The 27,180-nt window shown below is 45.5% G+C and overlaps 2 protein-coding genes across 2 annotated transcripts; one reads left to right on the forward strand and one right to left on the reverse strand.

The window, feature by feature from the left end:
* The first annotated feature begins 3,300 nt into the window (after positions 1 to 3,300).
* CEP15 (centrosomal protein 15) lies at positions 3,301 to 17,233 on the forward strand. The gene is made up of 5 exons (XM_010718632.4): positions 3,301 to 3,457; positions 4,565 to 4,644; positions 5,369 to 5,492; positions 10,204 to 10,278; positions 12,984 to 17,233. The coding sequence occupies exons 2-5, from the start codon at positions 4,592 to 4,594 to the stop codon at positions 13,122 to 13,124; spliced, it is 393 nt and encodes a 130-aa protein (XP_010716934.1). The 5' UTR covers positions 3,301 to 3,457; positions 4,565 to 4,591; the 3' UTR covers positions 13,125 to 17,233.
* A 6,274-nt stretch (positions 17,234 to 23,507) lies between these two features.
* On the reverse strand, positions 23,508 to 25,384 carry FEZF2 (FEZ family zinc finger 2). Its single transcript, XM_085236224.1, has 4 exons — positions 24,590 to 25,384; positions 24,377 to 24,511; positions 24,147 to 24,279; positions 23,508 to 23,770 (listed from the first exon to the last, which is right to left on the reverse strand). The coding sequence occupies exons 1-4, from the start codon at positions 25,382 to 25,384 to the stop codon at positions 23,508 to 23,510; spliced, it is 1,326 nt and encodes a 441-aa protein (XP_085092350.1).
* Between the last annotated feature and the right edge of the window lie 1,796 nt (positions 25,385 to 27,180).

Here is a 27,180-nt window from a genome sequence, read left to right on the forward strand (position 1 = left end):
AGTACCTGTAAGGACACGTATTGTATCCCCTTGACATTTACATCAGTAAACTGTCTCAGGTACCGTCTAAGCTATTTTATATTTCATAGCTGTATCAACTGCTACTGGAAATACAGTTCCAGAACCTAAAAGCATCTTTCTCGAAAGCACAAAATAAATAAATAAACAAATCAATCAATGAATTTTCAGCTGAGGGCTGATTATCTTCATCCTATATATCAGAAATCAATTGAGCTACCAAATAACAAAATGCAAGTACCAGAACACGATGTTGGTCGCCCTATCATTTACAACTTAGGAGTTTCATCTCAGCTCAAGTCTTAGTACTGCAATGAAGCCAACTAACTAACCCTGAACAGAGAACGGTGCGGATGTGCTGACAGTAAGGTTGAGACCAACCCCCTGAAGACTGGAACGCAAGGAGAGAGGGGAACTACAAGGCAGTTTTTGCACTTTCTTGCATTTGATGCGTTATTAGCTTTCTCCCTGACTAGAAGGACATTTCCTTGAACATCTTTGCCTTTTTAACTTGGTGTAACTTCAGCCAGCTTAGCAAAGGGGTTGTGCAGTTGCTTGAAATGCTGCCAACTGTCTTCCATTTTGTAGTTGATAGGAAAAACTGCCAAAACCCAAGGTGATGGCCACAAGCTACTCTCTTGGGATTTCATGGCTCTTAGATTGTTCCATAGGCATGGAATATCTTAGTATCACATAAGAAATCTGTTTATGCACAGATATACTTGGGACCTTCAAGTAGCTGTTAAACTATTATAGCAATAGAGATGCAAGCAAAGAAAGAAGAGGAAAGCAAAGCAATCATAAAAAAAATTAAGTGCATGCATTTTTAAACAAGTTTTTTAAGTGGTTTTGTATAAAAAGCTCCTTTCTTATGACTTTCCTTTTGAAATACTCCAGTTTTAAAATCCAAATACATAAAAACATTCGTTTTTTTTTTAACTGACATATGGCACAAATTGGAACCAGTAAATAAGAGCACATAAAGCTAAACTATGCCCTTCTAAATGCCAGCAAAAATGACAACATAAAATACTAGCTATATAAACTACGCACAGGTGTGTAGCGTATCACAAGCAAAAAACCCACATCTTGCAATTATAAGCCTACAGTATTTATTTCACTTGTCTGTAATTACATTTTATACATGTTTGTTTAGTAATATCAATCCAAGACATCATTTTGAGGATATAATTAACTGCATGTTATAGCAGAATGTGTTTGTCTGGTTTTGTGCGTTTCACGATTTAAGAGCTTTTGTTAGCTGTGTTTAAGTGCCACCTAGTGCTATAGTTCACAAATTTCACTCTGAAAACCCTTTTCCCTACATTTTCAGAGTAAAACCGAAGTGTGTGGGCTAAGAAAAAACATAGGGTCATAATGCCTACGTTTCAGTACTAACAGCATGTCCTTAATCCATATTTAGTCACTCAAAGACTATGGAGAAAAGCTCTCATGCATAACACTGCCGCGAAAGACAGTAACCAAGCAAGAACGAAACTGATGTCAAACTACACTCTGACATCTGCACAGCAGGGCAGGAAAAACAGATCTCAGGGCCTCAGATACAGGTAACTAGTGTTGAAGATCTTTTGTTGTTGTTATTTAATCAGTGATGCAACAGTAAATCCAGATAAAGATAGATGTGTTTAATGAAGAGATGACTGTTTCTGGGGGGAGGGAAGGAAATATATTTTTAGTAAAAGAAATTCAACATCAGATTATGCAAAATTCCCTGTGTAATTGGAAACGGAGAGGGATGGAAGCATGATAATCTACAGAGTACATTTCGATTAGGTGCCAGCACACTGAGGTCTGCTAGAATCATAGAATCATAGAATGGCCTGGGTTGAAAAGGTCCACAATGATCGTCTAGTTTCAACCCCCTGCTATGTGCAGGGTTGCCAACCACCAAGAGAATGCCTTTCGTCATGTAAGTCCACCCCATTCATAAATCCCCATTTCTGCAATGCCCCTCGAGGCTTTCATTGTGGCTGCTTTGCAATACAAGGAACCAGCTATTCAAAGCAGCCTGCTATGGGGATTTCTGACTGTTAGTACCAGATTTCTTTTTTAAAATAAGTTTAGAACTTGCGTTCTTGACAAGTTGGGAACTAAACTAGGTTAGGCTATATTTCTAATGAAAAAAAAAAAACAAAAAAACTTTAGCTATTGACTATTGTTCCATCCCACTGTCATATGAAGTGGTCATTAAGAAATTATATTTTCCATCCTCTGCTCCCACAACACTGAACAACTGACTGTACCTGCAGCTTAACAAAAATGCTCTTTGCTTTCTGTCTACAAACGGCATATGAAGTGATTTACATAAGACAAAGTTCAATTAGTGCCCATTCTTTATGGAATTCATCAAACACTACTAAAAAAATAAATAAATAAATAAAAGCAGGGAGAGATTGCTGCCATTAAGGACAACTGGCGTAACTCAGTAGAACATGGAAATGGCGTTCCATTAAGTCTAGTAAGACCAGAACTACTGACTGTTCACACCACCAGAAGTGAGGAAAGACTCCTATTTCCCCATTTCCTTTACTGGAAAGTCTTGTCTTCCAATCACAACCATAAAAAAAAAGTAAAATGAAGATTTTATGGACTATTTATCCCGCATGCTGTACTAAGGACAGGTGAGTTCACAAGTGCCTTAAAGAAGTCTTACAGAATTATGTGTCGTAAAGCGAATTAATGTGAGTTTGTAGAAGAAATACAAAATCAGAGACAAAAATAAAAATAAGGGGGAGAGAGAGAGAGAGAGAGAGAAGGAACTGAGGAATCACAAGGAAAACCTGATCAGCAGCAGGAAAGGTTCCTGCTGAAGTCTCCTAACGGGAACAGAGAATGTTTGAACTGGGAAAACAAACTCCTTCAGAAACCGCCTGTCAACAGTGGGGAAAAAAATGAAGAAAATATGAGTGGTATTGAACAGCTGTATGTATTTGACATACAGTTTCCTGGCTCATGTTTTCTGCAAGGGCAAAACACAAAAAGTGGATTAATTGTGCCTCTTAAAGAAATGCGTTTTAACGGAAGTCTGAAGAAAAGGAATCAGCCTGAGCAGCTCTTAGAGCTTAGAGGTGTGAAGGCGCTCTGCCCTGCTTAGAACGCAAAGCCCAAACCATCGCCGACCGCCCAGCAGAAACAACCACACCCCGAGGCGCCTCCACGCCCTCTGAGGGGTAACAGTCACTGCTCAAGAAGCCCCTTTGTCCGCCCCCGGTTCTGATTGGCTCCTGCTTCCTCCCATCTCTCCAATCACAGCTGAGGGGGGGGGCCTGAGCGCGGAGGCGCGACGCGGCCATAGCGAGCTGGCGGTTAAGCCCCGCCCTTCCGGCCGTCGCCATGGCAGCCAGCAGGGGGGAGGCGGTGGCGTCGCGGAGGCCGCGGTGAGAGGTGGCTTTGCTTTTGCAAGCCGCAAAGGCTGAAGGTAAACTAGGTTTTTTTAGGAAGAGAGCACGGAGGTGATGGGGACCTCCTGAGGGGAAAGGGAAGCGCTGGAAATAGAGCGGAAGGGCGGGGAGTCTGCTGGGTGAGGTAGAGCACATCAGTTTCTGCCGAAGTCACGTGTGTCCTGCTGCAAAGTTAGGTGCGGATCTCGGACGTGCCCTCAGGTGTTCTGATTGCCTGACGTTTTATCTACCGCCTTTCATGTGATAGTTGAGGCTGATTTCTGGGACAGTAATGCGCTTCTGAGGTGGAAAGGATTAATTGACTGCAAAACGCCTCCACGCTTCTGAGTAGTGCTGGGGGCTGCGATGTGGGCAGTGGGCACCTGATCCCACCACAGCTACAAGAACCCAAAGCCATCAAGGTGTGAACGTAAACCCCTGCTCAGTTATCTTCTGTTACCTTACTGAAGAGCTAAGTCTTTCAAGGGCCCGAAATTTAAGCTGGTTCACTGACTTCACTTCTTAAATCATGCCTGTATTTACCCGTGTATCTGCAGGCTAATGTAGGGAACCTTTAGCAGTGGGGTTGGAATCGATGGTCCTCCAAGGTCCCTTTTATTCTGTGATATTTCACAGGAGGCACTGTGAGGTGTAGTGTGAACTCCAATTGCAAGTGTAACTTTGTATTCATAGTACCACCACGAAGCCAGAAATCACTGCTGTGAACAGCGATACACAAACTATGTGAGCACATAACAGAGTCATAGAACCCTAGAAGCCTTAGAGTTGGAAGGAACCTCTGAGGGCCTTTGTGTGTGTGGCTGTAAGCAGGAGACGTTTGTGAAAACTTCATTAAATCTGAAGGTTGGAAGTCAAATTTTAGTTCCCAAGTAAAATGTTAGAATTCATTAAGGTTTTCCTAATGTGTATTGTGGGCACTTGTGGTGTGTGTGTTTGTATTCAAACCATAATGTAACAATGTCTTATGGCATTAAAATTTATAAGCAGGTTTTATTTACATGGCTGATAAATTATATAAATATAATGCATGCAACTGTTAAATTGGAATGCTTTGCTACTGAAAAGCAACCATTTGTGCATGTCTTTGGAGGACTCTAATTTCACTTGGTTTTGCTTTAATACAGCGACAAAACCTGGACAAACAACAGAAGATGTCATCCTATTTGGCTCAGGAAGTTCATCTGGCTAAGAGACATGAGGAGATGTAAGTGACTTCCTCAGTGGCTGGGCCTGTCCCCACAGCAGTTTGTGCTGTGGTCCAGAGGGGTCTCGCATATTCATCCTTTGAACAGTTAATTAGACCTTTAGAGAGCATAGTGGTATTTTATGGAGGGGCCAGTGATCCAGGAGGTGGCACTCTTCCTTCATGAACTGCTGGAATTAGTGTCATTGCTGGTGAGAGTATTTAGACTGATGAGGTTTTTGACTTGTGATGATGGTACTGGTTTAAGATCTCCATTGTTAACCTCCTGTCACCATTGAACTCCTTTGTGGGAAAGGTTTTGGATTGTCACTCTGCACCTCAGTTACTGAGCTGCATCTTTGTTACCCCATGAACTCGGCTTGTGAAGCAAATACAGTAATATTCAGGAAACTCTGCTTTTCTTGTAACAGCTAGTTATAACAACTTGTCGATGCGCAGGAGTAGCACTGATCAGGTCACCCCAGCCCACCCTATCTTTCCTCTTCTGGGAGATTCAGTGCTTCTAAGCACCTTAGCATATGAGGAGTGCTGGTTGCAATATTATAGCTTTGTACAAGCACAGCAGGTGGTGTCTGCTTGTACCTTTTCCCTCCCCCAGCACACCCACCCTACAGCCGGCTTAATTAGCCCCATGGTTTTGAGAAAACTGGGTAAGGTAAAAAGGTTATTTTCTAGCTCCTGAGCAAAATGTTCTACCCACTTAGCAAAATGTTTTCCTTTGTAGACTGTCTCAGAGATCAGCGCTGCTACAGCAGATGGAGACTTATCTAGGAGACAAAAAGACTAAAAAGACATGGCAAACTCAAGCAGCTGATGCAGCTCGTAGAAGGAATGCAGCACTTTTAAATGTAAGTTTCTGCAACTACCAGGAACTGAGTTGAAATGTCATGATTATGCAGCTAAGATAATTTTTTTTAAATGTTTGCTCCGTTGCTATCATTAGAGTCCTCCTATATTCTCTTTTCTCTTCTGGAACTTGACCAAAAGTATCAAATGGCAAGTCTTTATTATCAGATGGCACTACTACCTATTTTACATGCCCTTCTTATTTGAGCCTTGTGGTGGCAGCTGCTGTCTCTTTTTTTCTTTTTTATTTTCTGAAGTATTTGCAGAGATGCAACACGTGCTATTACATGTCTGCCTAAGACAGCCTCAGTGTAACTAGACTCCAAATACCTTAACACCTTGATTCAAGAGTTGGGAGTATGTTTGGGAATGGGTGCTGCCCAGATTAAGATGCTTTTAGTCCAGGGTAGGAACTGTTGTCCAGCTGTGATTGTGTGAAGTTATGGAAGAAGTCCTCAGTTATTTTTCTTTAAGGAGAGGTAGAATGACTTCAAGAATATTACTTGCAAGTATTGTAAAATCAGTGCTTGGTGTTTCTGGTTCTTCTTAGTGGTGATACTGTTAATGTTAATAGCTGTTCTACACATCTGTTGTCATGTTTAGGTACAATTTATGTTTCCTAGGTTAGTTAAGTGGATGTTTGAGAACTGGAAATTAAGATCTGAGTTTGATGTCAGGGACTAGAATGCTAGAATCTCTTCTCAACCTTTAGCTTAGGCATCTGAGTTTGAAGAGATGGCACTTGACCACTGACATGGGCATGCATTTGAAAAATGGTCATCTGCTTCTCACAGGCATTTTCTTCAACTCTTAGTTATTAAGATCCCATATAGTGTGTGTACTGAATCTTTTGAAATTATAAATTTTACTCTAGAAAATTAAAAGTTTTATTTGTACCATCAAATATTTTTCGTTTCTTCATGCAGAACCTGATCAAGGTTTAAAAACATTCACGTTTTAGGTGGGTATGATTCTGAAGCAAGCTCTCTGTAAATTTAAATGGAAGCTATATTTAGGGAGTGGCAGATAAGGCAGAACAGTTTATGTGTGATGCCTTCTTAAATACTGTGTGATGAAAGAGGACTTCAACTCAGACTCCAGTCAGCTGCTGCTTACTGGGCTGGTGCAATCAAATGCCTCTGCAGTGGGTAAGGACTATGTAGGTGCTCCAGTGTGAGGTTGATAGAAAGGGATGAGTGGTTTGTTTTCTTGCATCATAGTTCATTTTCCTCTGCTTTAGTAATTTCATCTGTTATGACTCCCATTTTATAATTACCATAGATCTATTTTTCATATTGATAATTGTCTTTTTTTTTTGTAAATGACTTTATTTTACCAGTGCATTCTCAGCTAATGTACACAAGCAAGCATAACAAATGCAGGATATATTTTCTGCATGCTGAAAACTTGTTGTATTGGAAATGTTAACAATAACTTAGACATATACAGAGCGTAAATATTTTTGCAGCTACACAGATATTTGCCATCTTCTGTCACATCCTCAAAATTGTTCCTTTCAAGTGTCAAAAATGTTGGTGTTTGTACAAAAAAAAAAAGCAAAAACATATGTATCAAAACAAATTCTGTGGCAGGATAAAGTAGCATAAATCAGTTTAAATCGATTTGTTTTATACTGATTTTAACAGACGTGCACTCCTGCAGATGCTTTCTGATAACAGAATAGAAAAGAACAAAAAAAATCTCTGCAGAATAATATATGAGACGCTTGAAAACAAGACTGATTAATGTGCCAGCTTCAGAATATTGTTCCTGATACCAGGCACTGTACATTTCACAGTTACCATGTGGAGAGTTGTTGATTTGGCCTACTAAAAAATACATGGACATGATGAAGTGTTATTTTTTTATTTGCATTTCTGTTTTTTCTGCATGTAAGCAAAATCAGTTGTTTTCAATATGTGATCATAGGAAGAGGCATTTTTCTTTCTCAATACTAGTTGATATTTATGCACAGGAAAGCATTTCAAGATTAATTTATTTTCTAATCAGCAGGAAGCAGGGAACTAAACATTTTTTTTAATTGAAATTTTAGCATTATAAGCACTTGTTCAGCATTTTAACATAATTGTCAGAGTATTTTACTTAATGTCTTTAGAGGGATACTACAGATTAGAGAAATCTGTATCATCTGGTGCTTATATAATGTTTTCATAACAAAAGCAGAAATTAGACCAGTATTTACAATCTAATTTACGAGACTTGTTTGTCAGTAACATTTCTGGTTTATCAGTTCTGTTGTTATTTTGGTGCAGCATCTTATATCATGAAATAGAAAATAGGGAATATGCTCTTCAATTTTTAGTACTGACTATGTAAGTAATTTAGACTGAATTTGATTTCCTGTACAGGCATGTAATTGCAGAATTACCGAGGTGGGATACTGCCAGCCTCTTATCAATATAAGTGACAGTTGAATTTGGTCCCCTAAAAGCGATGTGTGTGTCATGCATTCCGTTTTACCTCTGGGGAAGGGTCTTGAATTGTTTTTGTTCCAGTCCTTGTAGTTTCAGGGGAAAGTGCTGCAAGATGCTCTCTTTTTTTTTTTTCTCTATATTGTGACATATTAAAATAGTTGCTATTTTTTTTTCCAAAGAAGCTTACACCAATGTATTTATTTTTTTATTGATGATGGAAATTTCTCTTCCCTACAAAGTTTACCAGTTGCATAGACATGAAAGAAATGCCATCTAATCTTAGTTATTTTTCTAAAGCATACTACACCTTCCAGCAAAAATTTTGTTCACTGTCTGTCATTAAATCAGTATTCTGACAATAGACTGCACAACACAAACTCGAGTGAGCAACAAAAAGACACATCCAATATCTAGGCTATGCCAAAGTGACCTTCTCCACTAAACATATATGCACAACTGCTCTCTCCTTTTTTTGCCTGGAATACATAAATTTCCTATGACCATAAACATTCTGATGCCCTTAACTGAATAGATAAAGAAATGATTTTTTGATGCTCTTCCTTCCTGTGAAAATTCCTGTAGGAAGGGGAGAAATGCTGTGGGAGAATATGAAACAAATTTTAGTGATTGATACTTCTCAATGTGGTGATGTCTTCTCCAGCCTTCATCAGAGCCATACTGAGATGAGCTTCATTCAGTGCGATTGATGGACCTGTTTTAAACACGTGCCACAGACAAAGTCCATACTTAGTTTAGTGAATTCTTTCATGTCTTCTGTTGTTTTTTGACATTGTGACTTCAGGTGGCTTCTGGTTTTGCTTACATTCCCTCTGTATATTAATTCTCTTTTCTCACCTGACAAGAGGCAGCCACTCGCTGCTTCCTGGGATTTGGATTAATCCAAGATCTAAGTTTCTTCTTTCTTAAATGTCCCTTAGCTTCTCCAGAGATGTAAACTCCCTTGTACGAAAGGGGAGTTTTACTTAGATTAGATTTCCAAGAATGTGCAAGAGATATATAGCCATATATATATATATGACTATATAGTCATGGTGTAAAAGGAATTAATGAAATAGAATAAGCTGAACACTGTAGAGTGAATGAACTGTGTGTGTTACTAAGTTGAACTTGAGCTAACAAGTTTCTGTTTTTATTAACCGTACCAGCTGAATTTGAGCCATATTTCTCAAACTAAACTTAAGTTGAGCACTGTTTATTTTTGATGTATTCAGATTGGCTATTATTCAACACAAGTAATCATGTTTGGTCTCTCTTGAGGATATGCTTCTCCAGCATCTCACTCTTCTTTTCAGCAGCAGTGGTGGTGAATATTTGGGAAGTCCCTTTGGGGAATTTCCTCTCTCATTTAGTTTTTCTGTTGTACTCTTCACACCCGCTCTCTGCTCCCAACTCTGCCATCTGCTACACTTTCTTTCCCCCTCCACTCTGTTCAGCTTTGGCTTCTTCACACCCCACTCCCACGTCCCTTTCTGTCTCTCTTCATCTGCCCACCACTCAATCTCTTCAATGTTTGGGTATGGAACTAAGCCCACAGGAGCGGGTCAGAACTTTAAGGGGGCAAGGGGGCTAATTTGGAGTGATGGGTTTTATTTGTTTGTCACTGCTGTTTCTGTTTTTAAAATTTATTTAGGCCTTTGTGAATCCAGCACGCATCCACTGGGCGAGCAGAAACCCAAATACTGATTTTTGTAAGAAAACTGTATGAGGTGCATTGTCATCCAAGTTTGTCTGGTGAACAGCTTGCTGCAGCTCTACATTTTTGTGCACATGTTATGCATGCATATTAGCAAGTCATCTTTGTCTTGAGAAGTAAAGATCTTGCACATAATTTGCCTAGTTACTTTACAGTTACAGTAGCTAGAATACATACTTCAGTTTTCATGCAGCACAGATCAAACCGTTCTATTCTTCTCCATTGCTGTAAGTTATAGAGAATGGAATTTAATTGTAATTTACTTTTGTGTTCAAAGAGAACAGCAGTGTTTTACAGCAACAGACCTATGTGGTAATAACATTTATTCTTTTATCAGAAAGTTACAGTAAACATTTAGAAACTGTAGATTCCTAGATTGTAGGACTGTAGGTTCTGTTAGATTCCAGAATGGCTGCAGAGAAAGTTTTCAACCTCCAGTGTTGGTATTTGAATACTGTTTAATTAAATTAACTCATTAAACTTAATCTAAATGTCTTTATGTGAGTATATTTTCCTTTTAATATTCCCACTGTGTTCTTTAAATGTGCTTTGCCTGTGTTTTAGGACATAGAAGCAGCAGAAAAAAAGCTGCAAGAAAGAATGTATTTACTTCCACATCCCGATACTGTTAAGCTAGAAGTAAGTCCTAGAACTCTGTCTTTTTGTTTGCTGTTTACCAAATATTTTGCTCCCCATGCCCCCCAAGCATGTTCTTAAAGTGAAAATAATTGATTTTAAAATCCAGTGACTGGTATAGCCAAAGGCCTGTGTGCTGTGCAGCAAGCTGAACCTAACTTCTAGGGCAAGGTCCCTAGATTGTAGAGCATTCTGGTGGAAAGATTTTGCAGCTTTCAGATCTTTACAGACTTGTATTTAAAAATGGAAATGGATGATATTGACAAAATTCAATTTTTATAATGACTACTGTGACTGTTATGTCAGAGCTACTTTGTTTTACACGGACATCCTGTTTTCAGTGTGCTGCAGGTTGTCATCCTTCCATTTCAGAGTCAACAGTTTATCAACTTGAACAGAGAAGATTTCACTTCTCGCAGTTATTTTATCAGGTTGTACAGGATCTCAGGAAAAGTAGTGCTAAACCTGGGATTTTTCTTCTCACTCACAGTCCCTGAAGCATTATTTAAAGATGGCAATTTTGAGGAAGTTGCTACTCTGAGAACTAAATATTGTTCTGATAAAACACACCAATTTCAGTTCCCTAATCTCAAGACCGTTTTCTCAGTATTACGCTGTGATGAATGAATAAGGAGGACAGGAGCATTCTTAGGAACAGAAATAGGGACACAGCTTATTCCTGGTAGAAACTAAACATCTAACCACGGGGACACCAAATCATATTCCTGCTTGTGTTTCTTGGACCAGTAATTTGTGGGTTCATCATTATGCAGTGAGTTATTTCCCACAAACATAGCATGTCCCACACTATTCTGTGTGTTGTGAAAGGAGAGAAAAGGTATGAACTGTAGTGTTTTCATCTGATGGCGAGGTGTATTGTATGTTGATTTCACACCTGCTGGGCAAGTGTTGTAATACTTAGGCTGCTCCTTAAATGAGAAACATCATTTCTTGTTTTAGTTACTGTTAAAAGATTTTGTCTATCTTTGTAGTTCATAAATGGCTGGCTCCCATCACAGTGACAAGATACATTCTCAGAATGCCCTTTTAGTGGGGTTTTAAGAGATTTTCAGGAAACATCAAATGTTCTTCCTGGATACCTGTACATCTTGAATGACACTGAGAAGGCTGCCAAAGTATTTGTTTGAGCCCATTCTGACTGTGCTCAGAAGTAGAGTTTTAGACTCTTAGAGGACTTCAAGGCACCTGAAGAGTTGTTTGGATCAGTTTTGGACTAGGCAGTTTGGCTTCTGTCTTTGTCCTATGTTGGTGCTTAAGCTGCTTATGGGATGTAGACTGAAGTCCACGTGTACTGGAGAGCACAGAGCTGATAGCTGCAGAGATCTTTGTGCTCTTTAGCATAGTGGTATAGTGGTAGAATTTTTGAGAGAACGATGTTACTATTTGAAGCAGAAGATCCTATTTCAGCCTTTTTTTATACTTCTAAAGAAGAGTGCTATAAATAGTAGAAAAAGAAAACTTTTTCATGGTACAAAATTCTGGTGCGTGCTCTGCTCCAAAACACTTCTGAGCATATTTCACTCAGCCATATATGTGTCTGTATTAATATACTTTGAAAGTTATGGCTGTAATGGATCCCCAGCTTGCTAAGTCAGAGTAGTTTTGTGTGACAGCACATATGCTTGTCAAAAAAGATTCTTTGAGTAAATCTGTTGAAGAAAATATTTTTGTAAATCTGCAAGAGCTGTAGTTATATCTGAGTTACATGTAAGGATCAGGATGATTAGCCAGGAATCTAATACTCTGTAAAAAGATGTAGAAGAGTACTACAAAGTGAACGTTATATATTTAAACAAGTAGAGGAAATAAAAAATGCATATGGTACCATACATGTTTTCTGCTACAAAATTGCTTTTTTACTGAATGAACATAGGTATCTAAAAATACCTCCACTTACCTTGGAGAATTGAATGTGTAAGTTTCATCTGGCTCTTGATCACATTATCTTGTGGAGAAAAAAGGATAGGCGTCACTAAGAATTTCTTCTTCAGAGTTCCAGAAGAAGCCAAGTTCTCCTGAGCGCTAACACCAAAAATGATGAACAGTATGTCCATTCTAGTAGTAGAATGGAAGTCAAGTTTCTTAGTCAGAGGCACTGAGTAACGCACAGAGTTGGATAATCCAGTGTTCTTTTCTGACCACGAGATAACTAGATGGCCTTTTCCTTCCGTGACGCAAATACTGGAGCCAATTACTGTGTCACTGATTTATCACAGCTGAAGTTTTACTCAAATAGTTTGAACTGCATTGCTGCGAACTTTTCTAAGGAAAGCAGTTTACATAGCGCTTTCTGTTTATAGCATTAAGCAGATTATTTTTTTTTATTTCAAATTTAAATGCAACTAATGCATGTATTTAAATACAAAAGCTGCTTTTGGAGAAGCTTAGAATCACTGAAAATATTTTATTGAAGGTATGCTGAGGGTCTGAATTAATCTGTAGCTTACCACAAGAGGGCAGATTCAGTCACTTCACAGTTCATGCTACAAGATGAAATCCTTCCAGCTTGGTGTTTTGCATCGTATGAGAGATTGATAACTTTGTGTGCAAGTACATTGTTCTTTTCTGAACTGCTTCACTCATAAGGCAAGATTTGAAAATCCATTGCATATATCTATTGTTTGTAGACATGCTGATGCAGATTTTGAAATAAAATTGATTTTTACTTTTTTTTATGTCTTTCTCAGACTCTCTATTGGGCTTCAGTAAAAGACTCTCTTCCCAACTGGGAAGAGTTTCTTTTAGGAAGAGCAGAATATCCCATTGGTTTTAAGAAACTGAAAACTACAAAACAGAACAACATAAGCTACCCAGAAGAAGATTCATAAAAACAAATACTCTGATTTTGTTTTGTAACTCTGGTTTGAGCAGACAATATCATCCAGTTTGTAGAATGTAATATGCCATTAAATGGTAATGTAAATTGTTTGAAATGAAAATGAACTGTACTGGATAATTTGTTTCTGTTGTCTGGGTGTGTAAAACTTCAGTTTGAATGGTGGCATCTGCTTTTGAAGAGCTTAGACTAGAATTCCTCACAATGAGAGAAGCAGTGCTGCTTAAGGGGGCTTTTTGGATCAGAAGTCAAATCACCCACCAAGGTGATTACTGCTTCAGTGTAAGTAGAGTCTTAGGTTATTTGCAGTCCTCTGCTTTTCTGTATAAGTGTGATAACTAAAGATAGATTCATACATAATCTTTCTACACTGTATTCATCTGTGTTGCATGCATCTCTGTGGATGAAGCAGAAGGGAAGAATTTGCCATTAGTGGGAAAGGCTCTTTGCATCAGTCTTGGTTCAGCAGCAGTAATCTGTGTGAAAACATTCATGATAGTGGATGTGGGGAGAGCACCTCAAATTTGCACATCTTGCTTTCCCTGATTTTTATTTTGTTTTTGGCATTGCCACTTCTATTGCTTCTGCATCTCTCTCCTTTAACTGCTGCTGCTTTTCCCAGCCTCATCCTATCTAACATGTAAGGACAAGAAAATACAAACAAATCCATAGGAACTTTTTGCTACTCCTAGGCTTAATGCTATTTTCTTTATGGTGGCATCCTATAAATGAGGTCTTCAACTTGAGCATGAGGAGTTTGATGGGAGCAAGCAGGAAGGTTGCCTGCAGCAGCTGTCATACAACCAAGCACATAGAAGCTGCAGAGATTCTTTCTCAGCCACTGAACTGTTCCTCCACATCTTCTTTCAGAGTTCATTGGAAAAGACTTCTAGATTTGTGACTTGGCCTGAAGAAATTTCACCCTTCCTATGGGAAGGATGCTTTTAAAGAAAGAAAGGAAAGGAGAACCTGGGCTGGAGTCAATATGTTGCTAAAATTTAATCTTACATGCTACAGCGTTCTTCTGATCCGGACAACAGCAACGCCCCCTGATCTGGAACAGGAATAAAAGAAGTTAACTTCTGCCAGAGCCTGGGGGTTTGGAAAAATTGTAATTACTAATTTTTGCTGATCTGTTAATGAACTGATCAATGCATCTCCATGTTACTTAGAGATGCAAATTATTTTTTGTGCTAGGCTAGGGAAGTACTTTTATTGAAACTCAGTTTGTAGCAGCGTTGTTGATAAACACCTGAATTGGCTCAGACCTGTGGACTGAAAAAGACGCATTCTTTCCAGTAAACATAGCTCAGATATTCACAGGTTGATTAGCTGTTGGTGAGAAGTTCGTGGTTCAGTCTGAACTAGAGAATGGACTTCTAGCTGGGAACTCTAGGAAGCCTGGCTGAACTTGCAGGACCAACATCCGTGAGTGCTCCTTCCTGAAATTAGGCACTCAGTTTTGTCTGGATTTAAATTAGCCAAAGTATCATTTACACACAGGAAAAAAAAAAAAAAAAAGATTAAAACTTCGGTTTTAAAAATGTTGTATATTTTCAGTGGGAATGCTAGGAGTTCATTTAAAACTTTTTCTTTTAAAGTGTCCATTAAACTGATAAGTTTTTACAGAAACTGCCATCTTAGAAATATCCTGTTGAGTGGGTGTTGGTGTTTGTAACAATAACGTTGTTTTCATAATATGTGATGGCAGATTAGCACGCTTCTCTGCAGTGTTGTTAACAGTTGTAATTAAGGAATAAACAGTAAAGGGTGTCAGTCCGATGACAATTTCATCTATAGTGTCACAATACAAAATGTCACAAAATATTAGAACTGTTATATAACTACAAAAATATCAAATTAGGCTTTCATCTTACTAGCAGAGAGCTTAAAAAAACCTGGCAGAGAGACCATTGCAATTTTATACCTACTCAGTGTTCTGTCACAAAGACAACTTGGTAATATTTTCTTCTGTGAGATCGCAACGTGGTTCTCAGTCTGATTTAGTGGGAATGTGTGTGGATCTTCAAATCATTGAGCTCCAATTTAAAAAAGCAAATAATTGGAATCAGTTGAACATACAAGAGGGGAAAAGCTATCACATGCAATGCCCTTCTCCTAGAAAAGGGGTGGGCGAGCTGTTGCTAACAAAGGCTAGGACTCATCCTGGTCTTTGCAGGGAAAGGGAAATCACTTAAACTAAAATCTGGGCCCCTAAGTACTTTATACGTGTGAATAAGCTGGGTCTTTATCTCTTTGGACTCCGCCTGAACACTGGGACACAATGCAGATGTTCACCATTTCCTTGCTGCTTTTGATTTCTCGTGGAAGGAAGGCTGTGTGTACTGTGAGGGCAGAGCAGCTGGAGAGAAGAGGGTTCTGTGCCGTTGTTTAACTGCTGTAAAAATGAAGACAAAAACAACTCCCTTGGTAACAAATATAGTTTGAACTGTCAGGTATTATTAGATACTTCATTAGATACTTGGATGCTGTCTTTCTGATTTTTTTTTTTCCCTCTTTTATCAGGCTAAGAGGTGAAGATTAAAATTCGTTTTCTTTTCAGAAAAGGAAATTACATTTTTTTTCTGTGCTGTAGCTTCAGGAGCAACAGGACAGCTAGCAGATAGAATGTTATATAGGAACAGGTCCAGAAAAATTGATTAAAATAAAAATAGAGAGGAAAGTTTTGAAGTAGGAATGTGTATAGGCATCTTCTCTGGCTGACGGGCCTTTTTGTTGGCCTGTGGTCTGGAAGGCAGAAATGCAGTTGTGTATGAGTGAAACAGCAAAGCAGTAGGTGCAAGGAGGCACGTAGCAGAGCTGCTAGGGTAGAAGCCAAGTGTGTCCTGATGTGTCACAGAGCTTGGGGCAAGCAGTGGCAGAGCACGTGATTTTATGGTATCTCTTGTTATACCTGGCACCTTTTTTATGCGGCTGAGCTGGCTTGCCACCTGCCTTTGAGTAGATCTGCATTTGAGAAAGCACTTCTGCAATAGCTGAAGTGTATTTCGATAAAAACAAAACAAACAAACTATAAATTGATCTGTACTGCCATGATTTAATACTGGCATTAAATGAGATCTTGAATGAGTACTCTTCTGTCTCAAGGCCAGTGCTTCAAGAAGATGAATTCATTGTAGTCATCCCACTGTCTCATCCCAGGCTTTTTATCCGTTCTGGGGTAAATGGCTTTTTTTACTCTGAAAGTAACCTGTTACTCTGCATTCTTGATGTGCTGCTTGCCCCTTTGTGCTAAAGCATATGTATGCATAAGCTGCAATGGTCCTGCTTCTTGCTGCTTCTGCTTTCCCAGTGGGTCAGAAAACACAAGGGAGAGAGAAGCAGGAGAGAAAACGAATGGTTTTGCCTGTTTGTAAGTTAATTATCAAGAATCTTATAAGAAGAAATAATTAATTGGCCTTTTTGGGTTTGTGCATGGATGAGTAAGCACAGGACTAGCCTAGGAGCACAGCCTGCTCACCCATTTTCTCACCTCTACCTTCACATTCCCAAGGATTTTATTATCTCAGCCATTCTGGCAGTGGGGGCAGTAGCAGAGGGCATGAAAGTTTTTCCTGGGATAGGAAGTTTCTTACTCCACAGAGTCCTTCTCAAGCTTATTGGTTTCATTTGAGGGTATATATGAGATAACAGAAGGGCTTGGATACATGGTACTTGTCGCTGTGGTTCCTCTCAGTTATATTTCTTCAGGGTCACATTTTCATAGAAGTTGGGAGCCAGGCTCTAGGCAGAGCTGATAGTTCCTCCTCTCTATTTCATTCACATTGTGCAGCCAGGGTTAGAGGTGCTCACTTTGAGCTCGCTGATAGTGAAAGATAAGGGAAAAAAAAAAATGGAATGCAGTTTTAGAGGGTTATGTCTGAAAGAAAACATTACTTACTCCATAATGCTAAGTTTCATAATATTTTAATAGTTGTGTTCAGATACAACTTGACCTTAAATATCACCCCAAATGCAAGCTGTTTTAACATATTTGTAATGCTCAGATCGTCATTACTGTAATATTCTGTTTGCTTGAGGATTATAATCCACTGATACAATATGATACAGTTTAAATAAAGCTTTCATCTTGTATTCACAGCCTGGTGGATTTTGGTGTTGTACTGCATGGACAAACCGTGTGTAAGTCGGTGCTTGCTGTAGCTGATGTGCACTGAGTCTGCAGGTGATGGATGCTTTGCTTAGGTGTGCTGCTTATTATCCTTCATTTTCCTTTGAGACCCATCAGAAATGTTTATCTGCTGAATGAAGATTAGAATCTCAGAAGTTTATTGATGAAAAATCAAAATGTAATAAATCCAGGGTAGGTTATTTACGCTCTCTCTATTGTTTCCTAGTAAGCGTGTGCTTAATTATTTCAAATGTGTGATTATTTGCAAGATGTGGATAAATTTGAAGCTCTTACAAAGAAAATGAGTGGAAAAAATAAGTTTTGTGGGTTCCCCTGCAGTAAATAGCGTGATTTAATTTGAGAATTTGCTACTGCTCTTAAACATAGCTGAAATGGCTCTTAAAAATGCCTGAACTGTGTCCACTGTGCGTGTGCATATATATCCCTGCAGTTGCATCTTTTTCATTTGAGTTACTTTGCATACGTTTGTCATTGCTGCATACAAATAGGAAGTATGATCGCTTCTTCCCATAAGTTTTATCACTAGTGATGATGATCTTAAAAATAAATGTGTGGTGTTCTTTCTCCTCTCAGTCGTATCACCTACCAGCAAGCCCTAATAGGCTGCAGAATAGTGTGAGACGGTATTTACATCACACTTTTGAAACAGATTCAAGCAGAGCCAGCTGCCGTAAGATTATTTTACAAATATATTGCAAATTAATAAAAGGAAAAATTCGGTGTCCTTTAAGTAAATTGCAGTCTCCTTGCCTAATGCCTAGCTTGAAGCGGCAGTAATTAGTACCTGCCTCACAGCGGGGCTGGAAACGTCGTTTCTGTTTCCAGCCTTGTGTTTCTTTACCCGTTTAGTTTGTGTGCGTCCCCAGCAGTTTCATGGCTGGTGCTCTGACTTGCTTAACAGAAGCTCCGGAGGTCGGCGCCGTGGCAGCCCTGCACCTGCAGCTCCGTCCCGGTGTGCGCGGGGTGCCCACGTCGCTGGGCACGGAGCTGCTCGGGGTGCGGGAAGCCCAAGCTTAGAAATGGGAGAAAAGAGGGGAGAGAAATAGCATTCCTCCGCCGTTCTCCAGTTTGGAATGGGTAGAAAGCCCAACGTGGAGCACAGACGGGCGCGGTGCGTTGTACCGGGGCACTCGGGCTGCGCACCGGCGGAGCAGCGCGCCGCAAAGTGTGCCCGAAGCGTGGGCTGCGGCGCCGGCATCCCCGAGGCGGCTCGGGGCGGCCGCTGTGATCCCCGGTAACATCCGTAGTGAGAGCCGTGACGGTGGGAGCCACGTCCGCGAACCTGCAGGGGAGAGCTTTGCATGGGAACAGACGATGTCAGCACCCCGTCTGCTGAGAGCGGTGTTTGGGGTGAGCTGAAACAACTTCAGCTGCTTTACCCCATTGCTCGGGCGTTTCTTTTTATTTAGTTTATGGGCACGATTGGCTTTTCCCTCTATAATCAGCTTTCTTTTGCTGGATTCATTCAGTTATGCGCTAATCCAATGTTGGTAACATCTCAATTCATTAACGTAATGAATCAGAAGGAAGAGGCTGGTTATAAATCAGAAAGCTTCTATTTATGTGCAATAGCTTGGCAACTGACAGCACTGAGGAAGACAGTAGAAGGAGTAACAGACAGATAACAGGACGTGGGGAACGCGGTTGCAGCAGGGTTCAAGTGCTCTTTGTGTGATCCAAAACTCCTGCTTGCTTTACACGACAAACGTACCCATTTGGGGGCACATTCAGCTGCTGTGGGCTCGGTCCTTCCGAGCGGCTGTTAGCGCTTCTCTCCGTGGGGTTTAGGGGCCGGGCTGTGCCTCCCATGTGGGTACCGGGGCCGCTCGGTGGGGACGGGGCTCGGGGAGGGACCGGCAGAGGCGGGGCTGCGGTGCTGCCCCACTGGTTACCGTGTGTACCCTGTGCGGGCACGGCGAGGTGCTGAGTCCCTGCCTGCAGATCACTTCGAATGTTTCTCGCTGCCGCAGCGTTGGGCAAACGCAGAAGACGGCAGAATTGCCGTAGTTGTAGGAAAAGTTTGCGCTGTTTGGGATTTATAAGCTTGATTCTGAACTTCGGGCCCGTTTTTCTTTGCTCCACATCTGACAGCGTTTTTGTCCCCATCTTTACTGGGGACAATTAGGCTTCCCCAGAACAAAAAATGCTGTAAAGCAGTTCAAAGCAAATCTTACAGAGCGCTCTCTCAGTACCTACACGTGATTCCCCAGCCACAGGTGCAGAAGAGAGTAGAGGGAATCGCAGCTGTTTGATTTCTTTCTTTTTTTTTTTTTTTATTCCTACTTGAGGACACGTGTTGGGCTCACCTTTCCGTGATTAAATCAGTTAAGCGATAAGCATGGGAATGGGAGTAATAGCCGGGCAGGGTTGGTCACCTGGAGAGTCAGAGCAAATGGCAGCAGCAGCTAAGGGGGTAAGTGAGGGGCTTTTCTCTTTATGAAATGAGTCTGTGGTGGTACTTTGCCTGTGGGATGGCTTCACCCCAAATAACCAAAGCGAGTAGGTGGATGACACGAGGTAAGATCAGCCGCCGCAGTGTGAGATCTGCTACGCGGGTCGGGAGCCCTCGGGAGAGGGTGTGGGGTGAGCGTGTCACTCCCAGCTTGTCCCCGCCGCCGTGGTATTCATGGCACTGTGCCTGCGGAGTTCCAGGGCCCACCTGTCCCTGCCCCCGGAGTTAAAGAGGGATAGCTGAAGTCCTCGAGGTGCAAATGCGAAGAGAGAGAGATGTTAAGGAGCGGGTTCTGACCACGCCGTCGGGGAAAGCGGTGCCCTGGGAGGCGGTGGGGACCCTCGTGGTTGACACGCGGGAGTCGCTCTCTCGAGGCTCCGCCGTCTTACTTAAAAATAGTAGAAATGCTGCTCCGTGCGGCTTAAAGCAGGAGGGCAGAGCTCGGCGGGCACCTGGGCGCCCGCAGGGATCGGCAGGCTGGGCAAGGCATGTGTCAATTCAGCCGTCGTGTTGACTTAAGCGAAAGCGCTAAGCCATTCCTAAACCTAAGTCAATACAGACTTAAGCCAAAATTGTTATTAACGAGCTCTAATCTGATTTAAGAGCCTCCGAACGAACCGTGTCTACACGGGAGGAGAATAGGCGCGGGGCCCCCGGGTGCTTCGGAGATACCGGCACCCTCGGGAAGGGCCGGGACAGCATCCCGCAGCGCTTCGGCCGTGGCGTGTCCGCCCGGGCTGTGCCGAAGCCCGGCTGTGCCGAGGTCGGGCAGCCCCTCTCGCTGGGACACGGACATGCCAGAGCGTTTTTTTTTTCCCGTCCCGATGGGGCAGTTGAGCCCTCCACTCCACCCCCCAGTGGGGGCCTTTCTTTTCTTCCCCACCAGCTTTGAGCAGCCCTGTTTCAGATTGGCCTTTTTATGTTTGATATAAAGAATAGTTGTTGGCCAATTCCATCTTTTCATCGCTGCTCTCCAGGCCCGGGTCCAAGCGGCTTGTCAGATGCTCATTAACTCCCCCTTTGGCTCTTTCCAGTGTGTCTCCTAAGCTCATTGTGCCAAGAACTAGCGCTTCTTTCTCTTTACACGGCTCCCTTTCTCTGCTCCATCAGGGAGACAAATTACTTTCCAAAAGGGATCGCCAGGGATGGTTTAATGAGAATTTCTCTAGGGCTGGCCGTGGAAATCAATGTAGTTAACATTCGGTGCACTTAATTGGACTTTTCTCTTCTGCCTCCTTCAAAAAAACTCTGAAGCTATCCTGTTAATCTCTCATTTGTAATCAATTGTGTTGACTAAACAAAAGTCTAGGTCGTCCTTTCTTCCTGTCCCAGACAATCCTTTGTTGCCTCTAAATGCCTCATTCTTGAGTGCTCCTGGTCTTGTAGATGGGTTCGATTGTTGACAGTTCATTATTGCGCTTTTGTCCATTTAATCTCCCTCGCTGTGTTTTGCATGTGCATGCCTTAATGAGCTCCGTTGGCAATTAACATGTTTCTAGCAGCAAACTGGTTGCTCAGACGTTTGGAGAGCGGAGTGCAGGGAAAAGGGCAACGCTGCTGCCTTTGGCTCGGGCGCTTCTCGGTGCCCGACGCGACTCACCCGGCTCGGGAGTCCGCTTTGGGCCGGGCCGGGCCGAGAGGGAGACCCGACAGCTCCTCGTACCGCTCCCCGCCCGGAGGCACTTCTAACCCTCCCCCCGAGGCACCGGCACCGCTCAATCTGTTGTGTGCGCGGCTGCGGCGTCGGGAGAAGGGGTTGTGTGCGGGTTTTGTGTTACCATTGAGGCTTGCTGGCAAGAGCGCTGAAGTGTGAGCAGTCGTGGACAGCAGAAACATCTTGTGAGGGAGAAGATAATTGGAGTCTCTGGCGTGTGTGCGTCTGACAGAGCCGCCCCTCCCCCGCCACCCGCCGCCTGTGTGTGCCGGGATGGGGGTGAGAGCCCGGCCGGGGGCGGGCAGCGCTCCCGGGGCTCCGATCCTCGCCATCCGTTTCTCGGTGCGGCCGGAGCGAGGACGGTCTGGGACCGCTGCCCGCTGCCCCCAGAGGGACGAAGTGACAAAACCCGTCCAGGGGCGGCCGACGCGGCCCTTCGAGGTGTCCCGAGGACGTTCCGAGCCGCGACGAGGCTGCCGCTGCCCCTCCGCCAGCTCTGCGGGCAGCGCTGCGTGTTAGCAGAACGAGAAAAGAGCGCTTCTGCAGCCCCTTGGCTGGGAGCGGCTCTTGCCCTGCCCTCACCCACCGGGCTGCGGGAAGGGCTCGGGGCTGAGCCCGGTTCTGGCTGTCGACTCCCCCCGACCCCGAGGTGCGCTTCCCCGGCAGCGGCGGCTGGACCGACTTGGGGCTGCGGGATTCCCGGCCTCGTCCCGCCGTGGTTTTTCATCCCGCCGCCTTTCCGGGGCCCCCCTCGCCGATCCCGTCCCGTCTGGCTGCCGGGGCCGGGCTCACTCTACAGCCGCGATCCGCTTGCGAGAGGTTGAGCTACAGCCCCTTCGCCTGGGGACGGATTCCCTCTCTCCTAAGGTTTCCAACAGCGGTGACTTGTAGCGACGGGGATTCCAATTGTTATTATTAATTTCTTTTTAACCCGAAACTCTCCCAAAAAGTCTTTTAAAACAAATTCTCCCCCGATCTTTTCCCCGCTATCAGCGTCAGTACGCATCGCTCTCCGCGCCTCGACCGCTCCAAACCATCAAAGCGATCGTTTTGGCATCGAAAAAAACCCAAAACTCGAGTGAGGAGGAGCTCAGTCCGGGGGCTCGGAGCACCGCTCCCGGCACCGCATCCCGCAAAGGCGCAGCACGGGGTCGCCTCCCGGCCCCGCTCTCGGCGCAGAGCTGTGCTCGCCTTCGCCTCCCTCCGTTTAATCGCTCCATTAAGCGGGGAAAGGTGAACTCCCCATCGCGGCGTCCCCAGGCATTCGGGTGTCGCGCTCGTTCCCCGCTTCATTGGCGAGCCCGGCCCGAGCAGCACGCAGAGATCAGCCTCGTTTCTCCGCTAGAATAATATTGTTCCTAACGACGTGGCCGGAATAGACACTCGCATATTAAAAGTAGGGAAAGGGGGGAGCTGAGAAGGGAATATTTAGTGTAATCCAAGTGCTTGATTATCCGTATTCTGATCAAAAAGAGTTTCTGAGGCCTGCTGGGAGTGATTAGATTAATGTAATGCGGTTTGAAGGGTCTGTGTTTTCTCTCTTAATTTGGGTCATTACTCGGAAAGCGAGCGTGAGATCACTTCATCTGCATGCGGGGAGCGGCACCGAGGAGCGGCCGAACAGCGCCGGAACGAGAGCGGCCCCGGGAAGCTGCGGGCGCCCACGAGCCCCTCTCCTGGGGACGGCCCTGCCCGGCCCCCTGCGGCCCTCACTCGGGCTCCTCCTGGCCCCGCACGCCGCATCCCTACGGGGCCGGGCTCTGGGCCGGAGTGGGAAATGAGACACCTACGAAGGGCCGGTTTATTGTCCCATGATAGATTATATATATATATATATATATAATATATATATTCCTCACTTATTCGAGCGTACATTTAAAATGGAGATTTACAGACACGTATAAAGAGCGCTGTCCTGGCAGGGGGGAGGCAGCCGGCCCGGCCCCTCTTGGCCCGCAGCGCCGTTAAATAGGATTCCTCTTATATACAGCTGCAGCTCGAGGTCGCTTGCTACTGGCGGCTGAGCTCGCTGGGGAAGAGACAGAGAAGCGAAGGCTGCAGTTGGGAGGGGTAGCGGCGGTCCGGGAGCTGTGCGGGCCCTTGGCTGTGCCGGCCCTTAGCTCTGCCCGCTGCGCGTTGGGTCCCGGGGTGGAGGCGGAGGAGCGCTGGAGACGCTGTCGTGCAACTTTCGGACGTGCTTCTTTAAATCAAAGTTTCTGCAAAATCCTTTGCCGCAAGTGACGCACGTGAAGGGCTTCTTGTCGTTGTGGGTGTGCATGTGGAAAGTCAAGTTATAGATCTGGTGGAAGGCTTTGTTGCAAATGGTGCATTTGTACTGCTTCTCTCCGCTATGGGTCAGCTTGTGGTTCTTGTAGTTGCCTGCGAGGAAGAAGGAAGGTGGGAAAGGGGTTACCGAGGGTGCCAGGTGAGGGGGGCAGGAAGCGAATCCCCGCGCCCCGTCCCGCTGTCAGAGCCGCTCCGCGTCATCGCCGGGGCACAAATGAGGGCAGGGTCAGCCCGGTGACCCGCGGCAAATGGAGAGCGCCCGGGATTAGGCCCGCGGCCCCGCACCTCTCATTTAAAAAGCATTTCGGGAGCCCCGGCAGCGGTCCCCGTGCTGCGGCCCGGCTTAGGATTGTAATTGGGAGAGGTGGCGGCAGCTCGGCCCCGCACCCCCCGTTCCTGCAGTCGGGCAGGGCCCGCTAAATCCCCACGTTAATGATAACGGAACACCCCTCGACCCGGCCCCGCTCACCTTTCTGGTGGAAGCCCTTGCCGCAGAACTCGCAGACGAAGGGTTTGTAGCCGGCGTGGATGCGGATGTGGGTGTTGAGCGTGGAGCTCCTGTTGAACGCCTTCCCACACTGGTTGCATTTGTGGGGCTTCTCCTGCGCGGGGAGGGGGGGGACGGGAGGGGACGAGAGGCCCGTTAGGGGCTGCGGGGAGAAGCCGCCCCCTACCCCCTACCCTCACCTCCCCACCTACCTGCGTGTGGATGATTTTGTGCCGGCACAGGGTGCTGGCTTGGCGGAAGCCCTTCCCGCAGACCTTGCACACGAACGGCCGAGCCCCCGTGTGCACCGGCATGTGCCGGGTGAGGTTGTAGTGCGCGTTGAACACCTGTGGGGAAGCAGCGGTGAGACGCGGCGGGCCGCTCCCGAACGCTCCGGCCCCTCCCGCACCCCCCGTTCCCCTTACCTTGCCGCACACCTCGCAGGTGAAGTTCTTGGGTTTGCCCTCCGCCGTTCCGCCGCCGCCCCCCCCCAGCTTGGCGTGGCCCTTGGGGGGGCCGCCGCGTTCCGCCGCCGCCGCCTCCTTCATCACCTGGTCCAGGTGGCCCGGCAGCCGCTCCTTGTGCGCGAAGGGCGGCGGCGGGGGCAGCTTCTCGGCCGCCAGTCCCGCCAGCTTGGCGTTCTCCAGCAGGAAAAGCTTCTGGTGAGCCGAGAGCCCCCCCGGCGGCGGGGGGCCCAGCAGGCCGGCGGGGAAGAGCTGTCCGTGCAGCAGGTCGGCCGGGTGGTAGGCGGCATCCAGGTAGTTGAAGTAATAGAGGGAGCGGGGGGCTGCCGGCACGGCCCCCGCCTGGTGGATGACCTGCGGCTTGATGAGCCGCCCGCTGGGCTGACCCAGGGCGAGCTCTGCCTTGCAGCAGACGCCGCAGTTGGCTTTGCAGAGCCCCCCGGCGCCCCGCAGGCCGCTCTTCCACAGCTCCGAGTAGTTGAGGAGAGTCTTGGAGGGCACCTCGTAGCCCAGCGGAGGGATGGGGATCACGCAGGGCAGCGGCGAGCACAAGCTGAGCGGCTTCTTGCCCGCCTCCGGCTCCGGCCCCGGGCCGCCGTGCCTCTGCTCGAAGGCTGCTTTGGGCTCCGACGTCTTGGCCATGATGCGCTCGATGGAGAAGGCCAGGCTCTTAGACGGGTTAGCGGCGGCGGCCCGGCCGTCGTGCCGGGGGCAGGGGGAAGGCATAACCGTCTCCAGCGACCCCGAGCTCGCCATGGCTCTGCGCCGTGCGGGAACTTGGGCTGAGCGGCCGCTCGCTCCTGCGCTCGGCTCTGCATTCCAGAAAAGCCAGGAGACAAATCAATTTAATAAGCACCTTGTTCTCTTCCCCCCCACTCACCCCCCCCCCACCGGCACCCCCTCCCTATTTACATTCAAATGAACATATCCAAGAACAATGGCACGTAGGGTACCAGATTACTGCTCATTAAGCGGAACACGCTAAAGTAACATGCGAGCTAGACCTTGCTAGTATTTAAAAGGGGGAAAAAAAAAAAAAAGAAAAAAAAAAAAAAAAGCCAGAAGAAGCTCCCCCAGCCCCTGCCGCCCTGCCCAGCCACACCGACGGGGCGTGGGGCTGCCTCGGCACCCCTTACCTTAGCCCGGCTCCGACGAGACGCATCCAAGCAGCGCGGTGCGGCCGCAGTCACATTTTGATAGCAAACATCTTCCCGAGCGTCAGCTCACCGCCTCGTACATTTAAAGCTGACATCACATGAAGTCACTTGGAGCAGGATGACATGGGGATGCCACCATGGATCTTCCCCGAGCCCAGGCGCCGGGCTGGAGCGCGGTGGGTTGGGGCAGGGAGAGGAAGAGAAGCCCCCCCCCTACCCCCCCTCCTCCACGCACGATTTCCTTCCAGTTTAAGACGCTCAAATCGCTCGTGTGTGAGCAGGGTTTTTTTTCCCCTCTCTCTCTCTCTCTCCCTTCTTAAAAAGCAACTTGCAAAGCAGAGGAATCGTTTTGCATGTGGCAAATTAGAAGGCAAGTGCGATTCACAAGTTGGGTGGAAAAGAGTGCTCCAGTTCTCGCTGGGGTTAGAGGAGCCGCTCGGAGTGAGCGTGAGGGTTTTTTGCTTTTTCTTTCTTTCTTTCTTTCTTTCTTTTTTTTTCCTTTTTTTTAAGAAGGGGGAGAATTTTTTTTTTTTTTCCTAAAGCGACTACCACGCAACCGTGCCCGAGTTATTTTGGCAACCCATCTGCAATCAGCTCCGTTGCAACCGAGCTGGAAGATAATTAATAAATTGTCACTTATCTGTGAGCCTCCCCAGCATGTATAAATTAATAGCCAACCCATTAATTAGGATGGTGTATTAATGTTAATTAAACTAAGTTTAATTCCACCCCCCCCCCCCCTCCTCTCAGAGTGGCTGGTGATTAGCCTTAAATAAACGCGGAGGGGGTCGACTCCGGGGTTGGGTTTGTGCTGCTTAAAAAAAAAAAGAAAAAGAAAAAAGAAAAAAAGGGAAAAGTAAAAAGGGGCAAAAAGAGAAAAGCGGCCGCGCGCTGCGACGGGAGCTTTGCAAACGCTCACTCCAAGAGACGCCCGCATCCCTGCGCGTACAAGCGGGTGCATCTCCCTTTCCCTTTTACTCATTTTCTTGCCCCCCTCCCGCTCCCCCCTCTCTAAATACACGACATTATTGCGGCCGGGTGCCGAGCTTCCTTCCTTCTCTTCTCTAATTAGAAGGAGTTGGGGCGGGAGGGGAGGCTTCGCAGAACGCCGCGATGTGAGGAGCGGAGCTGGGGAGCCCACCTGGGGGAAGGGGCCCGGCCCCGCCGGACCCTCTCGGGGCCATTCAGCCCGAGCGATTCTCCCCCAGCGATTCACAGCGCTCCATTCTCTTTCACTGGGAGCCACTATAGCGCTGCGTGGAACCTGGTTTTGTGTGTTTCTAAAATAAAGGGGAGGATTAGCCGGGGGAAGGGATTGGGAAAGGATGGGGGGTGGGATGGGGGGGGGGGGGAGTGAGGGTTTTAGATTGAGCCTGGCTAGAGGTAAAGCAAGCA

This window comes from Meleagris gallopavo, chromosome 14 (genome assembly GCF_905368555.1).
Source record: "Meleagris gallopavo chromosome 14, MGAL_WU_HG_1.1, whole genome shotgun sequence".
Taxonomy (NCBI): domain Eukaryota; kingdom Metazoa; phylum Chordata; class Aves; order Galliformes; family Phasianidae; genus Meleagris; species Meleagris gallopavo.

Excerpts from the sequence above, each read along its gene's own strand:
- CEP15 (XM_010718632.4), top strand. The coding sequence starts at position 4,592 with ATGTCATCCTATTTGGCTCAGGAAGTTCATCTGGCTAAGAGACATGAG. Across the intron at positions 4,645-5,368 it reads GCTAAGAGACATGAGGAGAT|ACTGTCTCAGAGATCAGCGC; the intron begins GTAAGTGACTTC and ends TTTCCTTTGTAG. Across the intron at positions 10,279-12,983 it reads CCGATACTGTTAAGCTAGAA|ACTCTCTATTGGGCTTCAGT; the intron begins GTAAGTCCTAGA and ends TGTCTTTCTCAG.
- FEZF2 (XM_085236224.1), bottom strand. The coding sequence starts at position 25,384 with ATGGCGAGCTCGGGGTCGCTGGAGACGGTTATGCCTTCCCCCTGCCCC. Across the intron at positions 24,280-24,376 it reads ACAAAATCATCCACACGCAG|GAGAAGCCCCACAAATGCAA; the intron begins GTAGGTGGGGAG and ends CTCCCCGCGCAG. Across the intron at positions 23,771-24,146 it reads CAAGGGCTTCCACCAGAAAG|GCAACTACAAGAACCACAAG; the intron begins GTGAGCGGGGCC and ends TCTTCCTCGCAG.